At 37.0% G+C, this 21,439-nt stretch overlaps 1 protein-coding gene and 1 long non-coding RNA gene across 3 annotated transcripts in view; one reads left to right on the top strand and one right to left on the bottom strand.

Annotated features, from left to right (window-relative positions):
- LOC140685420 (uncharacterized) overlaps positions 1-21,439 on the bottom strand; it is a 231,485-nt gene that overhangs the window by 157,613 nt on the left and 52,433 nt on the right. The window contains exons 1-2 of one of the 2 annotated variants that reach the window (XR_012075943.1): positions 5,113-5,219; positions 1,128-1,222 (exon numbers count right to left, since the gene is read on the bottom strand). This is a non-coding gene — a long non-coding RNA (uncharacterized lncRNA). Of the gene's footprint in view, positions 1-1,127; positions 1,223-5,112; positions 5,220-21,439 lie in introns of those variants that run through there. The other variant, XR_012075942.1, reaches the window with a different exon arrangement.
- On the top strand, positions 19,127-19,945 carry LOC102525969 (large ribosomal subunit protein uL2-like). The gene has a single exon (XM_072968097.1). The coding sequence runs from the start codon at positions 19,160-19,162 to the stop codon at positions 19,928-19,930; it is 771 nt and encodes a 256-aa protein (XP_072824198.1). The 5' UTR covers positions 19,127-19,159; the 3' UTR covers positions 19,931-19,945.

Here is a 21,439-nt window from a genome sequence, read left to right as displayed (position 1 = left end):
AATACCCTTCTGTTGTTTTCCGCTACCCAGTTTTGGTAATCTGTGAGCAGCCACAGGAAAGTAACACGCCAAGAAAATGACATAAAAAACAAACACAAATGGTCAAGGAATATTAAAAGTCTGTTTGAGCATCTTTTTTTTGAATTATCGGCCACTTGTGATTTTGCCTCTATCTTTGCCTTCGTATATCCCATTCTCCACAGAGCAGCCAGAATATTCTTTTCACAAAGTATATTAGATTAAATCAGACTCTGGCTAAAAACCAACCAATGTCTGCTACATTCAATTTGGTTACAAGTAACAACAAACCCAAAGGTCTGAGGCTTAAATAAATAACATCCTTTAACAGGGGACTGGAGGTCTGTGGTTCAGGGACTCAACAGTGTAAGGAAGGACTCGGCTGCTCTGAACCCATGAATCTACTCCTCCATTCTCAGATTAATATGACACTAGTTCCTCCCTTTCTCTCCTTCTCCCAGGACTCTATTGTCTGCAACTCAAAGTCATCAAAATTCCCTGGTTACTCAAACTTCTCAAAATGTCTCCCTCCCTTCGTTGTTGAAATGGTTACCTGTTCTCCTTGGAAGCCGTCACTTCCTTTGCAGAGTCACCCTTTAGTACTGACTGTATTTCTCCCTTGTTCCCCACGCCTTGAGCCTGAGAGTGTCAGGTGTCCTCCCTGACGCACATTAGTGCTTCGTGACCATTTTCCTCCCTTCTCCTTTAAATCTCCCAGCTTTGAATTTTATGCCATTAAATTACACCACTAGCTTGCCCTCCATGTTGCAGCCACAGGCCTTCACTGTATTCTTTAAAGACTTTAGTTCCTGAATCATGATCACCCTCTCCAATGTCATTCTGTCATAATTCTTGGTAATTTAATTATCTGCTCATATGATTCTTCCGATCCTCGGCCTCTCAGTTCCTTGACCACCTATCCTGCAAAAGGTTTACCTTCTGCCCTACTTCAGCCACCTGATTCCATGGGTTATTCCTTAGACTTACATATTAATAATAATTACATCCCATTTGTAAATGCAGTTTCAGGCATTTACTCATTGAAGACAATCTCCTTTTAGTCCATCTAAGTGTCTTACTTCCATGAGACTCTAATGCATTGAACTTACCTTTTCACTGTCCCTCCGTTCTTCCTGACTTCCAACTTCATCAAACTTAAGTCCCATGGTCATTCATTATAATCACACTTATGTAAATTCATGACCTGCAAGGTAAAATGGCTCTTAGTGTTTTCAAATATCCCAAATTTCCCTAGCCTATTCAAATCCCCATATTCCTAGATAAATTTTTCACACTTTTTACACTCTTGTCAAGTGAACATCTCTTTCACTATCTCTTTCTCTCCTGAACTCAAATCTAGTATTTCCAACTGCTTCACTAGACATCTCTGGATGACTGTCTAATAGATATCACAAACTTAAAATGTCTAAAACTAAACTCTTCGCCTACCACTGAAAAGATGTTCAACTACAGAATTCCTATCACAATGAGTGATAATTCAATTCTCCCCTTTTCCATAGGCCGAATATTTTTTGAATAAATAAATTTGTTTTTTATTTTTAATCTGGGGGTAGGTGCTTCTTTGTCAGCTCATGGCTTCAAGATAGTGTCAGACTCTATCAGAATATTCAAAGCCTGGAAACAATGGTGAAAAAATTATATGATTCAAATCTTGCCTTTTATCAAGAAACAAATGGATTTTCAATGACCAATCAAAAAATTTAATTGAAATTTGAAGAAAAGGAAGAAAATCGTCCATTTTTTTCACCTATAAACAAATTAAGTACTAAGGAAGAAAACTGATGAGACAGAAAATCACAATAAAGAATGTTTCCAGCATTCTTAGGATAAAAAAAAAATGCAGTGATGATCTGAAGCAAAACTGGACTTACTTAACTTAGCTCTTTTCCCAGTTGCCTATGGGTCCATAAGGGTAGAAACGTGTCTGTCTTTACTGTCCTAGCCTCATTACCTAGCACAATGCCTGGAACTCAGTAAGTACACAGTTCTGAATCAATAAATGAACTCCAACTAGGGCCTAAACTGTGTGTATGTCATTGCACAAAAAGTGAGTAAAAATATGGAGGCTTAAATTTTTAGCACACGTATGCAAACATAGTTTTTTACATAAAAACATAGTTGGGTGCTGTGGAACTGACAACTAACATGTCCACAGAGAGACAGACCTCAAGTAAATACCTTATATAGAAAGGGAAATGGCAGTGCTTAACAAGGAGTCTCTTTGTGTGTGTGTGTGTGTGTGTATCACAAATCTAAGGATAAATCCTTCTGGTGGGAGGAGGGTTAGTATAGCACACCGAGGATCCCTTCAAGAAAAGCCAGAGAGAAACTATATTTTCCTAATCTATATTAGAAAAGGAACAAAGAGGAAGAAATTGAGAATTTATAGGGGAAAAAAAATTCTAGAAGAATTGTTTGACTGAAAGCAGAATATTAGAAAAAGCTTTGATGTATCTGACAGTATCTACACTCATAAGAACGATGCCAATTCTAAGCAAACTCTTCTAGACACAGAAGAGGAAAGAACACTTCCCAATTAATTTTGTGTTTCCAGCCCGACGGTTTATACTGATACGAGAACTGGACAAAGGTGTTACAAGAAAAGAAAACTGCAGATCAATAACCTTCATAAACGTAGATTCAAAAGTACCCCCGAAATTATCAGCAAATTGAATCCATCAAATCCACCATGACCACGTGGGGTTTATCTCAAGAATGGAAGTTTAGATCAGCATTTGAAAAAATCATTCAATTCACCATATTAACAGCCTAAGGAAGAAAAATCATATGATCATTTTGATGGATGCAGAAAAAGCACTTAATGAAATTCAGCATTCATTAATGATATGGAAAAGATCTCGGCAATCTTAAGAACTGAAGGGGATTTCCTTAACCTGATAAATGGCATTTACAAAAGAAACCGACATCTAACTTCACAATTAACAGCAAACTATTTCTCCCTAAGGCCGGGAGCAGGTCAAGGATTTCTTCTCTGATCTCTCCTCTTCAGTGTATTAAAAGCTGGGCAAAACATTCATACAAACACACCACCGAAGACGATATATGGGAGAAATATAAGCCCGTGAAAAGATCATAAGTCATTAGGAGGATGTAAATTAAAATCACAACAAAATACCACAACATATACATTAAATAAAATAAAACACAACACCAAGTCTTGGCGAGGCTGCAGAGCAGCTGGAACTCTAACCACACTGAAGGTGGGAACGTAAGGCGCTGCTGCCTTTCAAAGCAGTTTAGTAGTTTCTCATACAGTTAAACCTACACTTCCCATAAATCCATATAAACCCTACCCTTTGGTATTTAACCAAAAAGAGAAAAATACATGCCCACAAAAATATTTCTAAACATTTATAGTTTCTTTATTATAATCACCCCAAGCTGAAAAGATCCTAAATGCTCGTCATCTGATAACACATAAGTAAGTGGTACATACATAGAACAGAACACTGCTCAGTAATAAAAGGGACTATGGCTGCACACAACAACGTGGGTGAATCTCAAATGCATTATACTAAGTGGAAGGAAGCAGATACAAAAGGTTATGTACTATATGATTCCATTTACATGACATTCTGGAAAAAGCAAAATCAGAGGGGCAAAAAACAGATCAGCGTTTGCCACGGGCAATGGAAAGGCAGGGAGAAATGGATTAGAAAGTATCAAGAGAGAACTTTTGGGGGTGAGGTTGATGGAAATGTTCTATATCTTGATTGTGGTGATGGGCACACAGCTGTATGCATTTGCCAAAACGCAAAGAATTGTATATCTAAAACAGTGAATTATATTGTATGAAAATTGTACTAGTTATCTATTGCTGTCTAACAAAATATCCTAAAACTCAGTGGCTTATGACAATAAGCATTTATTAGCTCATGATTTCTGAGGGTCAGAAATGCAGGCTCAGCTTGGCTGGGTCCCTCTGGCTCACAGTCTTTCTCACAAGACTGCATCCTGGGCTGGTACAGTCATCTCAAGGTTCAGTGGAGGTAGGATCCGCTTCCAAGCCCTCCCAGGCTGCTGCTGGCAGTACTCAGTTCCTAACCTCTTAGTGACTAGGGGCCTTCCTCAGTTCCTTGCAAGGTAGATTTCTCCATAGGGTGGCTCACAGCACGAGAGCTGGCTTCCCACAAAATGAGTGAACAAGAGATCAAGAGGTCAGCCCCAAGCAGAAGCCACAGTGGTTTTTTTCAACCCAACCTTGGAAGTGACATCCTATTATCGTTACCTTATTCTATTCATTAGAAGCAAGTTGCCACATCCCACCTACACATGGCGGGAAGAGATCACACAAAGACATGAATATCAGGGAGCATCATTGGGGGCCACTTTATAATCTGTCCACTGCACAAATTGTACCTCAGTAAGCTTGATTTTTAAAAAAACAGGAGGACTAGAAGTAGGACTAATGTAAAGTACATACTTAGGGGCAGCTAAGGCAAGGAGACTAAATAAACCAGAAAGTGTTAACAATGTGAGCCCAAGATGCATGCCTGCATGTCAAGAGTGATATCTCCATCAAGAAAATCAGATGGCTGAGCAGGCAGTGGGGACAATGGGGAGAGACAGGACTTTATTGATTAGACACAAATTGGGGTTTAAGAGCAAGACCTGAGACAAGGAATGAAGACAGAGGTTTTAGGACTTAGAGAGACAGGAGACGACGCGAGCTGTTAATACTGATCCCTCTGGGAAAAACTTCAATCTAAAGAGCAAAGTAAACAAACAAACAAACAAACAAAACTAGCTACAAAATCAGATGACAAAATCATGGGTTAACAAATGCTAAATTGCCAAGCCTCAAACATAGGAATTTTAAAGTTTACTATTGGATCTAATTCCTCAGGACTGGCCTGTGATGGGAACAGGAGCCAGGCAGATCATTACAGAGACCTGATTTGGCAGCGATGCACGTGCAGAAACCCTGAAAGGCTTTAGCTTCCCGCAAGTTCAATATGGGACAATAGTGAAACTAATTTGCTTGAAAGGTCAATTCACTATTAGGCTGTGCTCAGAAACTACCAATTCTGATCAAAGGATATTCCCATTCACCTTTATGGTAAGATCACACCAGAATGAAATGATTCGGCATGCGTGGTCTCTGTCAGTGAGATAGTCTTTAGTAGTTAAATGATACAACAAAAGTTTTCATAGAGACTTGAAACCTAAAATGTAAGATCGGTAAAGAGATTTTAATGGAATCTGTAGCATGCAAACAGGGCGTGAAAATATAGAAATTTATTTTTATGCATTAATATAATATATTCATTATGCTTAATATATGTGTTATAACAATATAATATAAATTTTATTTATATATAAATATAAAACATCTCAAATATTGCCAAGAAAGAGAGATTCTGCCCTCGGGTGTAGATAATCTTCAGGGAGAAGAAAGGATTCATGTCATTTTGCAGACTGGGAAATGCTAAAGGCTTCAGCAGAATGCAGCGACAGCGGCAGTGCTGTGCCGACAAGCTTATTCCTTTAAAGGCTGGAATACGCATATAAAGTTGAACGAGAAGCTTGTGGTTTCTTTCTCATAGGTAGATAATGGGAAAGAATAACTATTTACTATCAGGTTTTCCTTTGTGTGAGTGTGTTTAGATATGGCATTAATTTGAGTGCCTTCTAATTGATTAGGAGAAGAATTCAATTTTCATATATGGCTTCAATGAGAAATAGAGCCATTTGACTCTGGAAAGTTTTTCAGGCACTTTTGTAATATAAGATTCAGGGGATTAGGGACCAAACATGTTTTGTTCACCAGCCCCTCGAAAAAAAATAGTTACATTTGCCTCAGAACTAGGTGAGAGCATCCTTACTCGTCTGCTAACTGCGGTAATATGAATTCTTGTTGGTATACACGTTTTATCTCAAGTGTTTACCATGTGTTATCATTTTTTTTTCAAAAAAAAAAGTTCCAGAATGCGAACACTCTTCTCACATAATTATTCATAAACTGTATTTATCCACAAAGTTAATCCCACTCTTTCAAACAGTCTGGAGAAGCCTGAAGCCTGGAGGGCTGGGGAAAACAATTACAATAATTTTTCTGAAGATACAAAAGCTCCATAAAAAATGCTGAGCAAATATGCATAAAGTCAGTTAGCATAAAGCAGAGCTTAATCTTAGAAAAATTAAAGATAAAATGCAATCAAATTATAAATTAGACCCAAAAAACTATAACTTGAAGAGAACTGAGGGAATAGACTAGATGCTTTCGTTCAGAACACCAATGAAAACATAGTTTAGAACCTTTAGTGTCTACAATAATAACATATCAGTAAAACGAGGAAGCATTTATTTTTGGCTAGAGTTACATATATGACCACACAGGTATGCACTGTACAACTGTAATGCATAACTTGTATACCTGAATGTGAATGATCAATCACTATTTACCAAGCAGAGTGACTGGCATACAACATTTTAGTTAGCAGCAATCCTATGAGCACAACATTATCAGTCTCCATTTTACATATACAGAAATGGAGGTACACAGAGTCTAGAGAGTATCCCCAATCCATACAACTAGTAAACAGTGGAGCAAAAACTAAAACCACATCTGTTCAATTCCGAAGTTCAATTATCTTTTCATTTAGCATCTCTTTCTGAAATACCTCTATCCAATTAATTTAGTTATTAAAGCAATATTACTTGATAAACAGAATTTCTTGGCCTGATTTCATGTCTACAAAATTATACTAAAGTTATTCATAAATGTAAATAAAGATTTAGTTAAAATGATACTCATCATAATATTGCTTAAAAAGTAAAACAGCAACAACCACCAACAGAAGAATAAGAAGCCTAAAGTTACAAAATAGGCACATATTAAAATATTATGAAGTAAAGGGTATTCTTAAATATTAATGACATGGAAAATGTTCACCAAGTATACAATCTTGTGTTTACAAGTACTAAGACACTTACAAAGTGATGCCACAATTAAACTTATAACTTTAATGTCCTTTTCTTCATATACTGCATTCATGAAATTCTATTCAACACCTGAATTTTTAAAAATGTCTCTGTCTGATTCCAAAATTCACCTGATTCTAGTTCAATATAGCAAAATGGGTCCCTCTTCTCTCCCAAAAGATAACTTTAATAACAGAAAAAATATATAAATATAAAATAATCCACTGTTTCAGTGGAAAACCATGAAGGGACCATTTACTGAGCAACACTGAGGAATAATGTGAAAATGTAAATGAGATTGCATTGGATTAATCATGAATCTAAGAGCACCAAAAAAAAAAAAAAAAGAAAAGAAAGAAAGAAAAGAAAAAGAAAAAAAGAATTAAAATTCCATCAAGCAAATACAATAACTTCTGAATAAAACAAAATTGCCTCTAGAAAACTTGGACCCAAGGTCTAGATTCATCACTACAGGACAGAATGAGAGTAAGCCAAGTAATCAGTAGGCTTTTCATTCAAGTGAAGCCCAGCCTTCCATATCCTTGACTGTGATATTTGTTCTCAGTGAATGTTGTGAAATTAACTCTTGAAATGATGAAGAATATGTTTCTTGATAGAGTTCAAGAATAAACTTTGAGCCAAGGAGAGAATTAAGGGAGTTCCTTGGATAATTTTACCATGGAATCAGCAAACACTACAAAACTAGCTCTTTGTACTTTCAGAGAGCTGGTTGTTAAACATTTACCAAAGTACCACATAGCTGCAAGGGAGGCTGGAAAATAAAGATTTATTTTTTATTATTTTTTTAAGCTGAGCATATTGCTATTCCTTTTCTTCCTATCAAAGTAGGATGACATGGTAGAAAACTAGCAGTAACTGATACACAGAAAGATGCAAATTCAATTCTCATAAATGAAAAACTTGATCACTAAAATAATTTCAAGTCTCTACATAAAGAATGAATTGAAGAATAAATAATACTTAAACGGAATTAGTCTAGAAGACATACTTATTTTTTCCACAGTGTAGTACAAATTAAAGAAAATAATGGGAAACTTTAAAGAAAATTTAAAGATACACAGGGTAGATCTGAAAGATCCAATATCTGTATAATAGAAATTTCATAAACAGTGTAAGTATTCTACGAAAAACAGAAATAATGGTAGAAGAGAAAACATCAAATACTTAACACAGAAAATTTCCCTCAGAGACACATACCTAGGACAGAACTTCATGTAATCTGGGGTATCAAAGGGTAAAGAGAAATTCCTGTCATGTTCAGGATAAGAAGAATATCCTGTATTAGACTGAGTATCAGATTGCAAATGCCCAAATTTGCTTGAGAGTGAAAAGTAGACAAATTTTTAACTATGGATAAAGTATAAATAGCAGGCAACTTGACAGGTTTTTTTTTTTTATAAAACTGTTATATATGAATATCCTTTGAATGATCAGTTGATTATCCTGGTATCCATCTTCCATAAATACTGCCACAAATGTACAAGGACATATGTAAAAAAAAAATTGTGGCACCATGTATAGTAGCAAAAACTAGAGTCAGTCTAGAGGTTTATCGCCTGAGAATAAATACATTTTAATATTTTCATATTATGGAAATCTATATAAGCAAGCAAAAGGAGAAGCTGTATGTCAATATGCTGTATGGAAGATTCTACCACACATTGTTAAGTGAGGAGGAAGTTGCAGAACAATGGATAAAATTTATATATATGCAGAGGTATACACAAAAAATTGTTAATAGCAATTAATCTTAGAATTGGTAAAGGGAGATGAGAACTTCCACTCTTTATTTTTATACATTGGTTTAATCTTTGATTTTTTTTCACAAAGAGCAAGCCCTCTTCTAGTTGTTTTTAAAAAGGTGTACTAGGATGTATTCATGAATAAAGACTCAATATCCAAGCACAAGAGTAGTCCAAAAATGCTGGGAAAATATAATAATAAAAAGCCTGTAGCTTTATGAGTTATGTTTCATATTTAGGCAGAAATCATGACATTTGACAAATCTGATTATAGAAAAACTAAAACAAAACTACAAAAACAGCTCCTCTCAAAAAAAAAAGAGAGAAAAGAAAAAGTAAAGTGTATGGAAAACAAATACCATAAACTAAGATAAAAGACAAGAAGAAACTGAAGGGACAAAAGCATGTAATATGAATAATAAAGTAATAGTGTACACACACACACACACACACATAATATTTAAAAATACAAAGTACAAGAAAGGGACAGGGACAAGGGGCAGGACACAAGTCCCCACAGGCCCAGTAGGATGGATGTTTAAGTCAGTTCAGAATTTCTGGACAGAAATCTTTAAAACAATTTAAATGCCTTAAAAAATGTGCCTATCCTTTAATTCAGTGACCTCATATGTAGAAATTTAACTCCAAGAAAATAATCAGGTAAGTATACAAAACAGTGTTATCAGTGACTCCAATCGTGAAACTGTGAACACCACTAAAGTGTGAAATAATAAATGGACTGGTTAAAATAATTATGAGATATAGACAGATACAGATTTAGATACATAGCAAGATACCCACATATAGGCATAGGAATTGCTTAATTTTTTATGTATTTTAAGAGGTGAGAATACAGGATATTTCATGTGCTTCCATTTATGAAAAAAATTATATATATATATATAAAGTTTTCCAGAAATACAGTAAATTCACCCCAGAAACATTTACTGAGCATCTGGTACAGAAGGGCAGCACAGTACAGTGATTACAAGCACTCACTCTGCAGCCAGAGAGCCTAAGTGAACCCCAGGTCTGCTGCTACCCTGCCAAGTGGACTTGGGCAAATCCTGCATGCTCCCACAGAGAAAAAGGATGCTGTGAAGAAAAATGCAATGTAGTAAGGAGAACAGCGAGTGATGGGGTGGGGAAAGGTGTATCATTTAGAGTGGTTATGGGAGGCCTCGCTGAGGTCTCAAGTGGAAAACTGTAAGAAGTGAGGGAGCAGAGAGCCAGCACCCCAAAACTCCAGGGGATAGAATCCCAAGTGGGAGGAGTTGCAAATGCGAAAGCCTGAGGTTGGGAGTCTGTGGCGTGTTCTGGGAGGAGCAGGAGGCCGCAGGAGAGTAAATGGTACCCGACTGTTCACAGTGGAATTCGTGGAGACCCTTTTCTCTTCATACTCATTTGGAATTTTGCAATTAGCATGAAGTAATTTTACAATGGAAAACAGCATACATATTCACATTTGGAAGAAAGCAAGTTACTTTCTTAGTGATTACTCCCTCCAATGAGTATTATCTGTGTTCTATTTTTTTAAAAACACATGCTCATACCTTCTAAGCAAAATTCGAAGCCATCTGCTTAGTCAGGCTCTCAGGAGAGGCTTTAGCAGTGAGGAGTACGTGCTCATGATTCTGTCTGGGACAGTGTTGTTTTCATGCTTTGCTCTTTACCTGGCCTGCACCCTCCGACTATGTTTGATTAGAAACCATTTTTAACTTTAAATGGCTTTTTTAAAATTGGCATTTTTCCTCATGTGCCAAAAGTAATGAACATATATTTTTAAAAAAGAAAATGAACTTGATAAAATATTTTGCTTGGCTAGAAATATTTTCAGTAGTTTATTAACTGCAAAATAATTCCCTACTGAATGCCAGAAATCCTGTGCAAGAAGTTGCCTGGGGCTAAATAATATGTGTTCACCTTTTAATCACACTGACAGAGAGGAAATGGAAAGCAAGTCCACCGGCATTCAACACGCAGTCTTAATTTCAATGGAGAGGAGCCGAAGCATGAATAGCATGAAATATCAGATAATACAAAAACTGTTTATGATTTTTGTTGAGGAGGGGTATAGTCTAGCTTTAGTATATAGGTATTTCCATCAAACTTGGAATTTATTCCCATTCAAATAACGAAACCACATTGTAAAAACCTGATTTAGTTGGAAGTCTCAGGAAGGAGGGAGTCTAACTTGTCATCTATTTCTGCCTGATCTTTGAGCTAATGATTGACAGCTTCATTTCCTTCCCAGACTATATATTCATCATTTTTAAAAGCCATGGCTTGAAAAAAAAATTATGGCTTTCTTTGGCTCCATCTTTGCAGACAGGTTAGTCACAGTGTTTGTTACCAGTGTGGCAGGGACACTAGACACTGTTTATTGAACTGCTGTACGGGTGTTTCACTTCACAGCTGTACTGTACACAGGATGAGGGCAGGAAAGAGTGTCGCATGCACATTTTTACCCTGAGCAACTAGCAGAGTGCTTGACAGATAATAAACGTCTAATATTTGTTTGTTGACACTAAAAGACAATTCTGTAGCATAATAACTTTATACTTCATAATGTAATAAAAAAGAAATTTGCAATTTTATTTTAATAGCAACTTTCTTCCTACCCTATTTCTAATTTTCCTACTGGCCAGGTAGAAGGTCAGCAAGGATGCAATATAATTGCATAAAAGTGCCTCTTTTATTAGTGAGGATCATTCCAGTTGAACTAACATTTTAGTTTTATATCCTTAATGTTTAAAAATGTGTTTTTTTTTAAAGATGAAGCCAATAGTAGCTTTAATGAAAAATTATTAATTATTCTGAACTAAAAATGGGTCTTGATCATTGTTTGGCTTTGGACACTCATGTAAATCTGAAGTATTTGTCTTTTTAAAAAAATTTGTCTTTTCTCTCTCTCTCTCTCTCTCTCTCTCTCTATATATATATATATATACACACACACAAAAATTTTTTAAGGTTACACTCCATTTAGTTATTACAAACTATTGGCAAACTCCCTATGTTCTACAGTACATCTTTGTAGCCCACCTTACACCCAACAGTTTATACCTCTTACTCCCCCAGACCTATATTGTCCCCTCCTCCCTCCCTCCCCACTGGTAACCAGTAATTTGCTATCTATATCTGTGAGTCTGTCTCCTTGTCGTTATATTCACTAGTTTGTTGTATTTTTTAGATTTCACATGTATATGGTGTCATACAGTATTTGTCTTTCTCTGACTTATTTCACTGAGCATAATGCCCTCTAAGTCCAACCATGTTGCTGCAAAGGGCAAAACTTTGTTCTTTTTATGGCTGAGTAGTATTCCACTGTATTTATATCCCACATCTTCTTTATCCTGAAGTGTTTGGTTTTGTTTCACTGGGGGAAAAAACATGTAGAGTTCCAGAGATTGAACAGAATTAAGTGGATTATCCATGCCACATGCCCTTTCCACCCTCAAGCCTACCCCTGATTCTATGGTGATGAGGAATCCTCCTATGAAAGCAACAGAAAACAGAGAGAGGGGCCTTTTTAAAGAAAAGTATCAGCCCTGTCATGAGCAATAAATCTCTTAGAGCATCGCAGAGAAGATACTTCTTGCCATTTTCCTCCCTTTCTTACTGATAGTCCACTAAAACACCTTAATGTGGCCATCAGGTACACTCCCATGGTTAATTCAGAGTTACCTCTATTTCTTTTAATTCCTTGAAATCCCCACTTTTGCAAAAAATTACAAGGCAGCAGTATAGACAATGATCAGCCTGTGAGTCTGTTTCTGTTTTATAAATAAGTTCATTTGTGTCATTTTTTTAGATTCCACATATAAGTGATAATGTATGGTGTTTTTTTTTTTTTTCTCTCACAGACATAGAAAACAAACTTATGGTTACCGGGGGGGAAGATGGAGAGTAGAGTGATAAATTTGGAAATCGGGATTTTCAGATACACACTACTATATATAAAATAGATAAACAACAAGGTCCTACTGTATAGCACAAGGAATTATATTCAATATCTTATAATAGCCTATAATGAAAAGAATATGAAAAGGAATATATATATATATTTATTTATTTATAACTGAATCACTATGCTGTACAACAGAAATTAATACAATATTATAAACCAGCTATACTTCAATTTAAAAAAAAAGGGAGAATTTAGGGAAAAAGTGAATAATCAGCAAACTTTGGCTGCATTATTGAGGAGATTTTTCTTCTTTCAGTACATTCTACAAAGCTCCAGCTACTAATCACTGTTAGTAAATGGCCTCTCTCTCTTTTTGCAGGGTGGTATAGTTTTCTGCCTTTCCTCAGTGGGTCTCCCTTTTTAACATATTTCAAACAGCAATTTCTGAGTTTCATTTCAGTGACTGGAAGATTTTATAGTTCCTGTCCTTTTATCAGGAGCTTCCGATTTGTACGTTAAGGAAAAAAACCACCTCCATCCATGCAGACGTCATGCGCCTCCTGACACTTTCCGTCTCACACACACTGCTGTATGCAGCAGCTCTGGACGTTTGACACACTGCATTCCCTAACAGACAGTCTACACACTGACATTTAGCAAAATAGCATTGAAGTTTTTTTTTTTTTAGATCTAGACCCTCATTCATCACCTGTTAGCAATTTAAAGTTTTTAAATTATACTCTATCATAGTCTTTAGGAATGTTCTATTTATGACACATTGCTCTCATTTCAATATAGTTTTGTGGGTGGGTGCGTCATACTAGGAGCTGAAGCAGAAGAGAAAGTTCATTAAATAATCATTTCACACTTTATAATATATGCACCTAATAAACACATTGAAAGATTTAAAATATTCCAGGGAGGACATATTCATAGAGGCAGCTTGAAATATGATTTGAGCAATTATAAAAATATATTTATCAAATGCAGACAACCAATCTGCGTATTTCAAAGGAAAATACTTTATTTAAACTCTGACTTCACTTCCTATCCATCATTATAGCCAAAGTTCTAACATTTTATTTCAACTGCAAACTTACCATCATTTACTTTGTCTCTCCCACATTCTGCTTAAGGAAAAAAGAAGAAAAAAAAATATATATATATATCAAGTTTATAGCAAACATTGGGTGAAAATTAAACTGAAAATGTATTAAATAATGAAAAAGCTAAATGAAACAAATTATTAGAGTGGAGGTTTTTTTGAATTGATTAATTTGACAGCAAACACAATAATGATTAATCTATCTTTGCACACATATCTATTCTGCCTTTCCTTTCTCATCGATGAAGTCAATGTGTATGTTAAAGAATGTCTGGTATGGTGGTACATTAATTAGTTTGTTAGTGTTATTAGCAAAAGCCTGACATTTAAAGCTACTAAACCCTCTAGATCTAACACAGAGACATACGTCTCCTGGTATTACCATTTTGGCTTTGGGAAGACTAGTTCATGTGGCCTTTTGCATAACAGATACAAGACAGTGAGTGTCCACTGCTTTGGAGAAAACTTTTAACAGGTTTTATTTGTTTTTGTTTTTAACAGAGATTACTTCACCCCAGATTTCTTGATATACAGAATTTATCTTTCTGGGTATAGTGTAAGCACATTAGCACAAGGCATGTAAACCCATCTGAGAAGAAAATGATTCAGAGCCCAACCTCTTCCTTTCTAGAAAGAGGAGCCTGGACGATGCTCTGGTCCAGTTCCAAAACCACCCTAAGCCCTGGGAGAATTCCACAGAGCACTCAGGAGCTGAGGTGGGGGAGTGAGAGGAGGAAGCTACTTAAGAAGAAACATACATAAAGGTCACAGTCAAAACATGGGCCAAATGAAAGAGTGAGATTTCATTGGAAGATTGTACTTATTTTAAAATGTATATGGAAAGACAAAAACCATAGACTATTCAAGACAACACTAAAAAAGAACGGAATTGGAAGACTCAATTTATAATCAACTGATTTTGACAAAGGTGCAACGGCAATTCAATAAGGAAAGGAGAACCTTTTCAACAAATGATGCTGGAACAACTGGATATACACATTCCACCCCCCCCCCCAAATGAACCTAGACACGACCTCACCACTTATACAAAAACTGGCTGAAAATGAATCAATGATTTGAAAGTTTGTAGAAGAAAACATAGGAGAAAATTTGAATTACCTTAGGTTTGGTGATGAGTTTTTAGATATAGCATTAAAAACATGATCCATAAAGGAAAAAAACTGAGAAATTGGGTTTTACTAAAAACAATTGTTCTGTGAAAGACAAATGGAGAAAATATTGGCAAATTACATATGTGATAAAGAACTGTATCCAGAATTTACAGATCTTAAAACTTAAGTGTAAAAAACAATACTCAATGAAAAAAATGAGCAAAAGTTCTCAACAAACACCTCATCAAAGAACAGATATATTACAAATAAGGATATGAAAAGATGGTCAACATCATCTGTCATTTGGAAATGCAAATTAAATCAACAATAAGATATTATTACACACTTACTAGAATGACTAAAGTTCAAAATCTCTCATTACTGGTGAAAATGCATGACTGAAAGACAGTTTGGAAATTGCTAATAAAGCTAAATACTGCCTTAGCCTACAAGCAAACAATTATGCTCCTACTTACTTTTTTTTTAACATTTTTTATTTATTTATAATCATTTTACAATGTTGTGTCAAATTCCAGTGTAAAGCACAATTTTCCAGTTATACATGAACATATATATATTGATTGTCACATATGCTCCTACTTATTTATTCAGCTGATTTGAAAAATGGTATTCACACAAAACCTGCACACAAACGTTTATAGGAATTTTATCCATAGTTCAGAAAAATCTGAAAAAAAAACCCCAAAAAACAAGATGTCCTTCAACAGGTGAATGAGTAAACAAGCTGAGACAAATCTGTATCGTGGACTATTACACTGTGATAAAAGGAAATGAGCCATCAAGTCACAAGTAGGCCTGGATGAACCTGAAATCCATATTGTTAAGTGAAAGAAGAAAGTCTGAAAATGTTACATAATATGTGATTACAGTTATATGACACTTGGAAGACAAAAACAAATAAATAAGAAAAAGATACATAGCTCCTCGGAGTTTGGGGTGGGAAAGAGTTGAATGAGTGAAGCACAGGACTCTTTCAGGCAGTGAATGGTTGGTGTGATACTGTCATGGGGAATACACGACATTTTGCATTTGGTTAAACCCCTGTAACTTCACAGCAGAAAGAGTGAATATTAATATATGCAAATTTTAAAATTGTCTCAAGTTGAAGGATCCAAGGATGGAATGTAGAAGGTGGAAAAAGAATCTAAATGCATTATAACTGTATGAAACAACCTCAGTGGGGTTGCAGACAAAGATGCTAACTGAGCGACTTTGGAAATGAATGGTGTCTCTAAGATGAAACGTGAAAGTGACTGTGCGTAACACTATCTTCTTTTTGGTGATGCTGACTCCCACTGGCACGTGGGTTAGCTATTCTGAAAGCCCTAGGTATGGACACTGGAACTGAATGACTAAAGTAAATGGATAGCAGATGATGGGAACCAGGGTTCCCCAAGTAGATTAGAGTTAGGGACTCTAATGAATCCATGTTTAATTTAATATAGACACAGCTGGGTACATATAGAGAAATATTTGTAGATGTGCATATGTAATGGGTTCGTATACACACACACAATTACCCAGTCAGTTTAGAGGGCCTGGAAACAAGAACCCAAATGTAATAAGCACACCTAGTGCACAGATCTTGGTTTCTTATGCCGTTCTCCAATAAAAAGAACCAGAGCTCCATAGAAAGGGCTGATTTTAGGAATGGGGGCAGGAAATATACAAGAAGAGCCTAGAGCATCTTGTAGTGCAAGAAAATAATTACTCAAAAGAGCAGGAAATGATAGGACTATATAAAAGGGATACCAGAGCCAACTAAAAGAGCTCCCGATGGTTAAAGCTGGGGAAATTTGAGCTACAAAAATTATAAAATATGTACATGAATTTCTAATAATAATAATAATAATAATAATGATATGCCACAATCAGTTCATGAATTGTGACAAGTGTACCCACTAACCCAAGCTGTTAGTAGCAGGGGACACTGTACGGGGTATACAAGAACCCTCCCAAGTCTCTTCACAATAATTCTGTAAGCCTAAAACTGTTCTAAAATTTAAAGGCTATGTTTAAAAACCATCCACTCTCCAGAGCTAAGTATATGTTTATGATCTGAAATATCTATGAATAAATAACAATATCACATCCCAAATATCATTGAAAGGTCTTATCCTCAGGTTTCAAGCCCATTAAACTTGCAAGATGATCAAACTACATAGTCTAAGCCAATTTTATGCCAAAAAGACCAACCCCAAAACATTTCCAAAACAAATTTTGAAATGCATTTTTATCCATAAAGTCAAAACTAATGTTTTGCATTTTCTGTCAGATTAAATTTTACATTGCTTTTAATCTTTATTGCTTGTATATGAAATGCATTGCAGGTTTCAGAACAAAATTCACTTAGACAAGTAAATGACTTTTGTGCTGTATATTTCCACACATTAATTGCATCATTTGTATGCTAAAGAAATGAAATTTTTATTCTGCTGTGGCCACCAAGGATTAATTTAATGAATTGAGTAGAATTTGGATTGCCTTCAGAGACAGAGGTTAAAAGGTACGTTTTGCTAAATATTTAAAATCTTTAACCTTTGTGGTATAGATTTCCATGATTAAAAAACAAAACAAAATAAAAAGATAGTTAAAGCACAGTCGTATCTTGCTTGAAATTTTTTCCTATGTGAATTCAGAGGGAATCTACATGATCCTGTGAATTAAAACACAATTTTATACATGTTATAATTTTGCTACAGAAGAACTTCCAAACATGTTTATCAGATTTTCTACAGTTCTATTTTATCAAACCTGGGCACCTAGAGGAGGAATTTTACATGTGTGTAAGCAGCATTAAGAGTCTCTTATATGACTCCCTTCTGCAGTAACAAATGGGATCATTTTAGAATTCACTGATTCCATTACTAAATGAATGGCCTTCCTAGTTCTATTTAATTTTTAATTTGGTCACTTGTGGGACAATTAAATGCTATCTTTTGTACTCTTGGAACTTCTGTATCATTTATTATTTGACATCTGGTATTTCCATCCCAAACTGTCAAACACAGAGGCAGCCCAGGTGCTAGAGGCTTTTGTGAAGCAATGGACACTATATATGGCATCATGTTTTTCTTTTATTAAATACAATTTCTTCCCTCAATTAACAAATTACAACAAATCTATCAAATGTGCAAGATGATTGAGGCATCTCTGTAAATATGTAAGGTGGTGTTCTGGGAAAAATTGATAAAAACAACCTCTTGACAGAAAGGCAGAAAAATCAGTTTTAAGTGAGAAATTACCTTACAAAATGTGTTTTATATTGTTGAATATAATTGGAGAAGATTATCTGGGATTCAACACAGAATAATAAAACATAAGCATTTAAAGCAATATATTTTCTTGAATCATTAAATTTAATCCAAGCCACAATGTTTCTACTTAGTATTTTATGCAACATTTAGAAAAATGTAGGCCTGTTTTGAGGATTGGCCGAAATGGACTTTTCATACACAAATATGCTTTACTGGGGTTTTTTTTTAATACTTTCATATTATAAATGTATACATGTTAACATCTAAAAGACAAAAATTAAAAAAATAGGTTTTTAAAATATTAACTGTCTGCAGAACATGCCGTAGCTTCTCACCACCCGCAGCCACAGGTCTTCCCGTTACTCTGACTCTAGTCCTTTCCAGCGGCCTTTGGACAGGAACCCGAAGCCCTGAACTTCCGGGAAGCCTTGGGAAGCCTTTCCATCCCAGCCAGACTAAAGCCGATTCTTTCCAGAAGGACTCCTGTTTGTCTAAATGTGCTATCTGAGCCCTCTCGCATGGGATTTCTGCTGTTTGCTCTCTTTTCCTAAGTATGAGTCATGTCTACTATTTCTTTGCATGTGTCATCAATTTTTGTTGGAAACTGGACATTTCAGGTAATATGTTGTAGCAAGTCTGGCTATTGATTTCCAGCTCTCTCCAGGGCTAGTTTTCATTATTATTTGTTTATCTGTTTAGTGACTATGCTAGAATATTGCAGTGAAACGTATTAATACCATTGTGTGAAACCTCTAATTTCCCCTCCTAAATTCTGGCCCTGGGGATGTGCAGTCGCTGTGAGGTCACAGCTGTTTAAACAGGGCTTTCCTTGTTTGTCCCTCTCCCTGATCTCTCTACTAAGCTGTCTGCCCCTCTTGCTATCACATCCAGCTCTTAGACTCTGATTTCTCTCTTGCTTTTGATAATATTAAACTATTCCATAGGCTGATCCAATTAAATATGGTCAGGGATCGTTTTAAGGCCGCGCTCGGCAGCAGACCGCCGCCATGGGCCGCGTGATCCGTGGGCAGAGGAAGGGCGCCGGCTCCGTGTTCCGCGCGCACGTGAAGCACCGGAAGGGCGCCGCGCGTCTGCGCGCCGTGGACTTCGCCGAGCGACATGGCTACATCAAGGGCATCGTGAAGGACATCATTCAAGACCCGGGCCGCGGCGCGCCCCTGGCCAAGGTGGTCTTCCGGGACCCGTACCGTTTCAAGAAGCGCACGGAGCTGTTCATCGCCGCCGAGGGCATCCACACGGGCCAGTTCGTGTACTGCGGCAAGAAGGCCCAGCTCAACATCGGCAATGTGCTCCCGGTGGGCACCATGCCCGAGGGCACCATCGTGTGTTGTCTGGAAGAGAAGCCTGGTGACCGCGGCAAGTTGGCCAGGGCCTCTGGGAACTATGCCACGGTTATCTCCCACAACCCCGAGACAAAGAAGACCCGAGTGAAGCTGCCCTCAGGCTCCAAGAAGGTTATCTCCTCCGCCAACAGAGCTGTAGTCGGTGTGGTGGCTGGAGGTGGCCGGATTGATAAGCCCATTCTGAAGGCTGGCCGTGCCTACCACAAGTACAAGGCAAAGAGGAATTGCTGGCCGCGCGTGCGGGGTGTGGCCATGAATCCTGTGGAACATCCCTTCGGAGGTGGCAACCACCAGCACATCGGCAAACCCTCTACCATCCGCAGAGATGCCCCTGCTGGCCGGAAAGTGGGTCTCATTGCTGCCTGCCTGATTTCTCTCTTGCTTTTGATAATATTAAACTATTCCATAGGCTGATCCAATTAAATATGGTCAGGGATCGTTTTAAGGCCAGTCTTGGAGGTTTGTTCTGACTGTAAGAGGGTTTTTGTTTTGTTTTGTTTTGCTTTTTTCTTACCTGTCTGTTTCCCTGCCTGTCTCTGTGTATACTAGCTGGCCTGTCATTTGCTTGGTGATCTCACAGAGCTAACAGTCTCCGCTGAAGTTTCTGTCACCTAAATCTCCATTGTTTCTGAGGCTGGCTGTTGACATTATTATTTGAGACTATTGAAATTACACTTTGTATTAAGTAAAGTTAATTCCTTTGGTGAGAGCTTTGGCGTTCTCTGTCTTTGTAGACCGTCCTCGAGCGAGTGCTCTGGACACTGGGTGGGAGCAGTAACCCGTTCTTCTCCTGGCATTGAACATCTGCCCTGTGAACGAGCTAGGGTGAGGGCGATTGGAGCCCTACCACCCTCGGCTTGCCATGCCTCGGTAGAGCATCGACCTCATGAGTAGACTCTCTGACCTCTCGATTGCGCTCATCAACAATTTAGCCTTTGCAACTCAGAGCTGGAGGGAATCAGAAACGCTGGCGGCCCACCCTGCCTCGGATTTGCAGGGTGCCTTGATTGGGAGCTTAGAAGAGACGAAGTGCTGTCTTCTAGGTCACATCTACCCCAAGTGGAGCTTCCCTCAAGCTGAGCTGGTGGTGGGGAGGGAGTGAAGGAGGGCAGGAGAGGGACATGTGAGATGTGGCTCACCTCCCACAGACTTGGTGTACTGAACAAGTTTTAGTAGATTTTATTGAATAAATGTTTCCTCATTTACTTGCTGTACACTCTTTAGAAAATTTCCAGTCTTTAAATACTTATGTGTATGTCTTCACAGATATAGATATGTCATTCTGTCTGTCTGTCTGTCTGTCTATCGAGGTAACTATCTATGTATCTATCTACTCATCTATTATCTATCTATCTTTCTACCTCATGCTTCTTTCACTGGGGAGCAAGTCCATGGAGCTCCTCCTGCTTCCGTTCCTAGAGTGGAAGCCTATTTGTATCATTAGTTTTCGAGCCCACTGTGCTAAACTATCATCAGTAGTAACGAGCTCCTCTAATCTCATGCTTTTTTAAACCAAGTCAGTCATAGGGTCTTGTAAGTGTTCAATGCTGGTGTCCACAGCTTCAGGGCTCTTTTCTCTCGAACTTTTCCCAGGAGAACAAGGATCTCAACCTTTCTAAAACCTGACTTAAACAGAAATTATGACTTCTAGCAACTTTCTAATCTCTTAAAACATGAAAACATGTGAAAATTCTTGCTGTAAACAATATGTTAAACTCTTTACCTTATTTTGTACTATAAAATATGATTGTTCTAATGGATAAACAAAGTGTATCATTTTCATATGATAAAATACTATTCAGCAATAAAAAGGAACAATCTACTGATTCATGCTTCAACGTGACTGAACTTCAAAAACATTAAGCTAAGTAAAAGAAGTCAATGCAAAATTCTATGTAGTATATGATTCTATTTATACGAAAT

Source organism: Vicugna pacos, chromosome 9 (assembly GCF_048564905.1).
Source record: "Vicugna pacos chromosome 9, VicPac4, whole genome shotgun sequence".
Lineage (NCBI taxonomy): Eukaryota > Metazoa > Chordata > Mammalia > Artiodactyla > Camelidae > Vicugna > Vicugna pacos.
Note: the sequence above shows the minus strand (reverse complement) of the source record. Positions and strands in the feature narration are given on the sequence as shown.